Raw genomic sequence first — 8,470 nt, 5'->3', positions numbered from 1 at the left:
ATCCTGGCAATCCCCCTTCCTTAAACCTTGTAAATCTGGTTTTCACAATTGTACATCTTTGTTTTGGCGTGAAGTAGAGGATGAGAATCTCAGTTTAAAAAGTACAGACAACAAAATTGTGGCATTAAAGAAAACAAAGGGGGAAAGAAAAACTTCTTGTGGACATCCAGCGCTATCCTAAAAAGTTGTTCATTGAGATTGAAAGTACGTGGGTACCTGTTTTATTATCTCTGTGCTTTGCTGAATGGAGGCTTCAAAAAATATTTTTAAAAAACTATTCCTCCTGAGGTTTTTTTGGTTTTGTCTTTAAAAGATTAAAAGATGTGTCAATTACTCCACACAAGTGGATGCTCCCAGCAAATGCTAGTTACTTCCTGTCTCCGAGCATTTTCATTCATTTGTGGACCGTGTGAAAGGCAGGTCCGGAATGTAAACAAGGGCAGGGTGGTGAGTAACCAGCCACACAGGGGCTTCCCTGGGCGCTCACCTGTCTGGGAAATCAGCTGTGGGCTGCAGGAGGGCTTTCTCACCCAGCCTTGAGGAGAGAGACTTGCTGGGGAAGTTCCTGGAGGAGCGGATTCTTAGTGGGAGAAGCGGAAGTGTGCGCTTGGAGGAGGAGGGAGTGTGACAGAAAGGGAGGAGCGAGAGTGTGTGTGTGTGTCTGTCCCAGAGTGAGCTGGCTGGAAGGGAGCTCGGTGTGGCGGGCATGTGACGTGGGGAGGGTGCTGAGAGGTTACTGGGTCAGCCTTGCCAAGTGTAGGTGGTAGGCAGCCTGGGCAGCCCTACAAAGTGTGCTCCACGGGAGGGGCCTCTCTGGATTGGGCTGCCAGCTTTCTAGCTGCCATTCTTTCGGGAACATTCCTAAAAGGATTCTTTTAAGTAGGTTGTGTAGCTTGAGGGAACCCCAGCCGGGAATGTCGCAGCTGCAGACGAGTTGAGTTGATGTTCCAGCTGCTTCATTTTCTAGACCCTGTGGCTGTGCATGACCGTTCATTGTTAAAGTGTAGCAACTTAAAGGATATAGACACTGATGCACACACCGTCTAGTTAGATTTCTCTTATGTAGTTGACTTGTTTTCCTGGGAAATTATACCCTGAAAGTTTAGCTAAATACAGATTCTACCATTCCTCATTGCTGTTAAGTTAAAAACGACTCCTAGCTGACCCTGCAGTGGGTTACTGGGAGAAGATTGCCCAGCCGTCTCCTGAGAAGCAGCTGGTGGGTTTGAACTGCCAGAGATCCCACTTAAGGGTTGGCAGTGCAACTCCCTGCAGGCCCCACCCCCAGAGCTCCCTTATGGTGCAAATAATAATCTGGTTTTGAGCTGTAGAGAAAAAAAAGTAGGCACTTTCAGGAAATAAATAGAACTAGGAGTTGCTTGTGAGCTGAAATACACTGTCACAGAGCATGGACTGGAAAATGAGGGTCTTCTAGTCAAGTTTAAAGATAAACATTGTCCACATATTTCAGTTACCATGCTGCTAAATGCCCCAGAGAGATTGGGGCAAAACTGCTAGAAAATACGATTCCTTTTCTCATCTGATGTGTTTTCCATCTCTTGCAGAGTTGAACAATGACCATAGTTGACAAAGCTTCTGAGTCTTCAGAGCCGTCAACCTGTCAGAACCAGGCTGGCAGTTGTGAAGCTGTCTCACCCGGAGACATGGAGGCCGGCTCTGCCAGCTGGGGTGCTGTGTCTTCCTTAACTGACGTCTCCAATCACGCACTCTCGTTAGGACCAGTACCTGGTGCTGTGGTTTATTCAAGTTCAAGCGTACCTGAGAAATCAAAACCATCACCACAAAAGGATCAAGGTATTGTATTTGAGGTGGTGGTTGTGTGCCCTGAGTCACACTGGCCCAGAGCTGACCCCCGAGTGGGTTTTCAGAGTCCGTAAATCACACAGGAGATTGCTCGTCGTCCTCCCAAGGAGCAGCTAGTGGATTCGAACTGAGTGCTTTTGAGATTGCAGCGTGCTTTCTTACTCTTAGGCCACCAGAGGAGTCATTGCCAGAAACCTCTGTGTCAGTGCTGTGGGCAGGTTGCTGGTTTGAGAGAGACCCTCAGTTTGCTGAGTGGCCCATCAAGTTGCAGTGTGGGCAGGCTTCCTTTCCCTCAGCTGCTTGTTTACCAGAAGCAAATGTAGCACGGCAGGTAAGGTTATTCGTATTTACTGAAAGGTTAGCAGGCTCTCTCTCATTCCTAGGTTTTCGAAGGACAGCTTTTATATTACAGTTGAGATGGGCAGGGGATGAGCGGAGAGAAAAGTGCAACAGTGAATGACTGGAAACCCTAAGTCTCTATAAGCTTTCATTAAAATTAATAAAAAAATTGAGGTGAGCAAGTATGATGTTAATAATTGCCAATTAACTAGTTGCTATTATGTAGTTTCCTCAGTTGTTTTTGTGTGCCCTGCAGTCAGAACTGACTTAGAACTGACCCTCAAGCAGCTTTTCAAGAAACAGGAAATCACTTGGGTAGAGTTGCTGATCTTTCTCCCTTGGAGCACGAGGTAGATTCAAACCACGTACCTTTAGGTTGGCATTGCAATTCCTTACCAATAAGCCACCAGAGCGCCTAGTTTTCTAAGTAGATGTCTAATTAAAAAACGTAAAGGTGTTTTTAAAAATGACCGCCTTTTTTTTTTATCTTTTTTTTTTTAAATTTTGTGTGTGTACCGTCAAATCGGATCTGAGTGGTACAGGAGGAGATTGCCCCTCCTTCTTCAGCAGAGCATCTGGTGGATTTAAACTGCAGACCTCTGGGATTGTAGTGCAGCTTCTTGCCACGAGACCACCAGAGCTCCCTAAAAAATACTGCCTTTTAAGATCTCAATAATAAAAAATGACACCTTGTGCCAAGAGATCTTTCCTCTTTGAAAGAGCTCATATGTCACATTTTAGAACTCTGCATGCACCTGTTACTCATCGTTTAATTTCCTGATGAGATTGGCGTGCTGTGAGTTAGGACGGCCCCCTTCCCCACCGCCCCTTCCCCCACCATTCCTTCCCTGTGACTTTGGAGCTGAAACTGCTGAAGTGATTGCAGTGGCGGGTGAGGTTGAGCACTGTCCTTGGCCCCGTCTTGGCAGAGGCCCCTCTTGTCCCCTGACCACCCTGGCCACCCATCCTGCAAGGCCCCCTTTCTGCTCCCCCCCCCCACTGACCTCCCCAGCACCTTCTACCCTTGTCAGCCTTTCCCTGACTGCCCTTGACCTCTGTGCCTTTGACACAAGAGAAGGTATCTCATGATCAGTCCACTGCTGTCCCTGGTACAGCAGGGTCATTGCTGGAGCCTTCAGTGGACCATTCAGGGTGGCTTGTGGAAGATGCCCCAGACCTATGGGCTGGCTATAGCTCCCCGTAGGGCCCGGAAGAGTGGAGGCCCTGCCTAGGAAGTTTTTAAAAGTTGTCATTAATGAAGAAGTGGATAAGAGGGAAATAAGTGTAAATACTGTTTCATTTGCTAAAAGGAACTCAGACAAATGAAACATTGACAGTTGTTACTTAAGGGTGTTGGAGCTATGAAATGCAAAGACAGGTAAGAGAATTAGCTCTTCCTGGGAAACCCATTTGGCTTCATTTCAGTTAAGAATAATTTGAACATAGTATTTTGGGAGAAGTTCTGGTGATACTGTGGGTAAGGCATTCAGCTTCTAAGCAGAGAGCTGAGGTTTAGAACCCTCTAGCCACTCCTTAGGAGAAAACTGAGATGGTCTAATCCTGTCAGGACTTGTGGCCCTGCAAACCCCACAGGGGCAGGCCTTCTCTACCCTTCAAGGTCACTGGGGGCCAGAATCCCCTTGAGGGCACTGGGTTTGTGTTTTGGGTTCTCTGTGTGATACAGTAATTTAGAGATTGGAAGAGGGAAGAGTTTGTATCACAAAGCAGTGACAACTTAATTGAACATGGAGGTTTTAAGTCCTTTGGCTCCTCCTCTACCTCACATTTCCCCAGGATCTGCAGGCCCGCCGTACCCACAGACTCTACCTCCTGTCGTGTTGTTGGCAGCTTTGCCTCCCCTAGGACTTCGTCACAACCTCCTGCCTCTCCCTGCTCTGTGCTGCCTGCCCTCTCTCTGCACAGTTGTTTCTCACTGTCTGCTATTGCTCTCCTCCACTGGGCCAGAGCCTCCCTCTGCAGACATGACCAGTACCTCTGTACACTGTAAAGCCAGCTCCAAGAAAAGTGAAGCCCCACTGTCCTCAGGTCACCTCTCATTAGGTTTTGGAGGCTGTAAATCTTTACAAGAAGAGGCTGCTTAGTCTTTCACCCTCAGAGCAGGGAACTACTGATTTTCTGGTTAGCAGCATAGCCACTATGCCCCTGTTGTTTAGTGCCGTCAAGTCAGAACTGACTCGTAGCTGATCCTCCAGCAGGGTTGCAAAGGCAGTAAATCACACAGGAGGAGAGTGCCCATCTTTCTCCCATGGAGCAGTTGGTGGATTCGAACCGTGTACCTTCAGGACCTTTGATGTGCTTTTCTCTCTCTCTCTTTCTCTCTGGATCTGCCTACTCCGAGTTGACTTTCCATTCAGTTTTCAAGGCTGTAAATTGCACATTAGGAGATTGCCTTCCTTTCTTCCATGGAACTGCTGGTGCATTCTACCCAGAGAGGCACTGCCTTTGGGCTAGAAGTTCAACTCTCTGTGGCTGGTGCCTCCAGGACTCCCTAGTAACATGCTTAGTCATTAGTAGATGGTTTTGAATTCTTGAAAAGCGAGAAAACCTTTTAAAATGTCATGTAGTAGTCTTACTAGTTTGGCCTTGTGGTGCCTGCCATCCAGAGTTCCTTACATAAACTGGGGGCGACAACATAGTCGTGAACTTGAAACTGTTTGCTAAGAGCCCGCTAAGGAAACGGTGGTGAGTTCGACAATGATGGTGGGGTCGCTGAAGAGGAGGTGCTGCAGCAGACGGCAGAGGGATTGAATGACCTTGTGCTTTCTAGTGATTGTTTTTGAGAAACTTTATTTTGGAGAATTTTAGATAAGAAAAGACGACAAATTATTATGAACTCTCAATTCATGTACTCATCGGCCTGTTTCGATATTTATTACCTCAGGGCCAATCTGTTTCATCTAATTCTTCCCCATTTACTCTTTTCTCTCCTTCTTACTGTAAAGCAACCCAGGCCTTCATACTCCACCTGTAACTGAGGTTTGTATCTTAAAAAGAAGAATTCTTTTTAAAAAACAGTATCTTTATTTAGAATTCTAGTCAATGTTCAGATTTCCCTGGTTGTCATAATTCTTTGGAGAGTTGATTCAAATCAAGAGCCAAACAAATGTCTACTATTTGGGAAATGTGTCTTGAAGTTCCCTTCTTTACTGATTGATTGGATCATGTGTAGTTTCTGATAATCTCCCTTTTAGCATTTCCATTTATTTCTTGTATTTCCAGTAAGCAGGTTATAAAACGTTAGATCTTGATCTGATTGTAGTTTGATATGTGACTGTAGAAACCTTGAAAGCAGACCCAACTTTGTTTTGAAATGTTTGTGCTTCATTTTTCTAGTCCTAGGTGATGGCATTGCTCCTCCACAGAAAGTTCTCTTCCCATCTGAGAAGATCTGTCTGAAGTGGCAGCAGAGTCACAGAGTTGGAGCTGGGCTCCAGAATCTGGGCAATACCTGTTTTGCCAATGCAGCTCTGCAGTGTTTGACGTACACGCCGCCTCTTGCCAATTACATGCTGTCACATGAGCACTCCAAGACGTGTAAGTGTCTGTGTTGTTGTACTTTGTTGCATTGTAGTATGCTAGCCTATTTTCACTTTTCTTTGAAATGAAGAACTAAGCCAAGAATTCTACAATCACTTAAAGGTTGGTTTTTATTCTTCCAGAAACGAAAGAAGACTACTTAGGATTTCTGTTCAGGTAGCATGAAAAAACATTTTGTCTCCATTTTGACCTGTGAATTTATTTCAAAGAGAAACTTATTTTCTGATCCTTTTAAATTTCCGAAACCCCTGCTTTGTTCCCCCACCCCAACATATGCTTAACGTGGTGACCAAGGTACCTGATGGTGACAGTTTGGGACAAGCAGGCATAAGAAGTCTCCACTCTCCTGGCCCTGGTCCTGTGCTGTCACGCTTCATTCATTCGAAGGCTTGTAAGCTCTATAGGAGAGAAACCCTCCTTCCTGTGGTTGCTAATCACACTGAAACCTGAAAAGCACTTTCTCTTTCGAGTTTGAAAAGTCAGTATTCAACTCAAAGGGTAGGAAATCAGTCAAAACATGTGGCTTGTCAGCACTGCAATCCTGAAGGTGCATGGTTCGAATCCACCAGATGCTCTGTTGGAGCAGGAGGGGCAATCTCCTCCTGTGCCAGTCAGATCTGATTTGACCATACACAACAAAGAATTAAAAAAATAAAACAACCCCCCAAAAACCCCACGTGACATGAGACGTTGGAGCATACCTGTATTTTTTTTTCAGATTTTGACCTTCAGTGTATATTGTAACTATCCTTCATCCTCCCCATTCCTGGTGCTCTTCAGGAATCATCAAGGTGAAAACAATGCCTCTGCGTGTCTTTTTGCATATTCTTAACTGAGTTTTTCACAAGTGTTTTCTGTTCTCCAGGGCGTAAAGCGGTGCTTGTGAATGATTTAGAAAGCACAGAAAACATTTAAAGGAAAATCACTTTGAATCTCACCATCAAATGGTGCTTGTCCTGCCAAAGGGTTTTAAATGACAGAGTCAGTGTCCTGTTTGCCCTCCTTTCTCCGTTTCTGAGTCCGTAATCCATTTCCCACAGACAGCTTTCTCCTCACCTTTGTGCTTAATGAACGTAGCGGGTGGATGAAAATCCAGTGCTGCACCTGCATAGGAAGAGGCGGGGAAAGGCAACAAGGCCGAAGCCAAAGCCACCAGCTTCCGGGCTTAGGGGCCGGTCTTCTGTGTCACGGGCAGTTTTTTCTCCCCAGTTTTTTTTAGGTGCTACAAAAACAGTTGAATATATTTAAAATAGACCACTTGAGACTTTTGGGCATTTTGTATGTAACTCTGAAACCATTACTACAATTAAGATGTTGAAAAATGGATACATTTAACATCTTCATTGTAACAGGACAAAAAGGCAGAATCTGCCAGTGTCCAGAATTAGGTGCCAATCTTTTATGTACAAATACCCCACGATTTATTTCTCCAGCTACGTCTTGTTGAGCATTTGAGTTGTAAGCAAGTATTAGTAAGAATATGCATTTTTCTTTCTCTTGGGTAAGTATTTGTGAAGGGATTGGCTTGCTTCTAAAGTATATGCATGCTCAAGTTTTCAAGAAACTTCTGCACTTTCCCAAAGGGATTATGGCATTTTACATTTACAACTGTTGTTGTTGTTTAATGCCATCAAGTCGTAGACGACTCATAGCGACCCTATGAACGAACAGCCTGACCACTGTTCGTACATAGAGTTTCCAGAGGCAAGCCATTTTGGAAGTGGATGCCGCTCCTGCTTCCAGGCTTGATTTAGTCGGGAAGCTCCAGCCAACACTGTCCACCGTGGGTGCCCATTACCACGATTGGCACATCACCGTCACAGGCTTCAGCATCACAGCAACCACGAGTTACCTCTGTACAGCAACGCACAGACAAGTGCTATACCACCTAGAAGAATGTTTGACAGGAAGACAATTTGAACCTTGCCGAGGACCACACTAGTGAATGAAAATTAATTTACCTCGCATCCTCTCCAATGCTTAAGAAGGGAGAGTCTTCAATTTTAGTTGTTTTTATAGGGACCCTGGTGGCGCAGGGGCTTAAATGTTGGACTGCTGACTGAAAGGTTGACAAAGCTATTTTCCTCTGTGAGGAAGAAAGATGAGACATTCTCTTCCCAGACTTTTAAACCTTGAAAACCCTAGGGGGCAGTTATACTCTATCCGATAGGGTTCTGTGAGTCAGAATAGACCTGACAGCGACAGGCATTTCCGTCCTGTGTCCTTCCTTACTAATTCTAATAGTCATATTTCTTTAGTTTTAAAGATTCTTTATGATTTTAGAGAGAGGGAGAGACAAGTGATCTATGAATACGGTAGTTTTTTTCCAGTCTGTTTATGCTTCGTTCCTTTTCTTACTGCTTACATTGGCTAAGACCATCATGACTGTTGAATTGCTGTAGAGACTGGACTTCCTTTTCTGTTTCTCAGCTTTAGGGAAAAAGTATTGAGTCTTGCACAACTAAGTGTAATATCACCTATAGGTTTTTAAGACACCGTTTAGCAGGTTGAATGGTGACAGTTAAACTCAACCTTGTATCAGTATTATTATTTAAAGGCATCTTCTTTGGGCTTTTTTATTCATTGTCCAACTTTAGCATCCAGTTCTTTTCTAATATAAATAGTTAATGCTATAAATTTTCCTAAAAGTATAGCTTTAGTTGCATCCTAGAACAGATTATCTGGGAGGCTGGGCTCTATGAGGAGAAGTGTGGTGTCAGGATTGGTGGAAGATTCATCAACAGTCTGC

General features: G+C 44.7%; 1 protein-coding gene across 1 annotated transcript in view; it reads left to right on the top strand.

Annotated features, from left to right (window-relative positions):
• The first annotated feature begins 1,574 nt into the window (after positions 1–1,574).
• USP42 (ubiquitin specific peptidase 42) overlaps positions 1,575–8,470 on the top strand; it is a 30,012-nt gene continuing 23,116 nt past the window's right edge. Inside the window, exons 1-2 of the mRNA XM_006889759.1 lie at positions 1,575–1,815; positions 5,518–5,718. Coding sequence (XP_006889821.1) covers positions 1,575–1,815; positions 5,518–5,718 — 442 coding nt within the window. The remainder of the gene's footprint in view (positions 1,816–5,517; positions 5,719–8,470) is intronic.

The sequence above is a fragment of the Elephantulus edwardii genome, unplaced genomic scaffold, assembly GCF_000299155.1.
Source record: "Elephantulus edwardii isolate Elephantulus edwardi_28Jun2011 unplaced genomic scaffold, EleEdw1.0 scaffold00080, whole genome shotgun sequence".
NCBI classification, from domain to species: domain Eukaryota; kingdom Metazoa; phylum Chordata; class Mammalia; order Macroscelidea; family Macroscelididae; genus Elephantulus; species Elephantulus edwardii.
The sequence above is the reverse complement of the archived record's forward strand: the minus strand, read 5'-3'. Positions and strand labels throughout refer to the sequence as shown.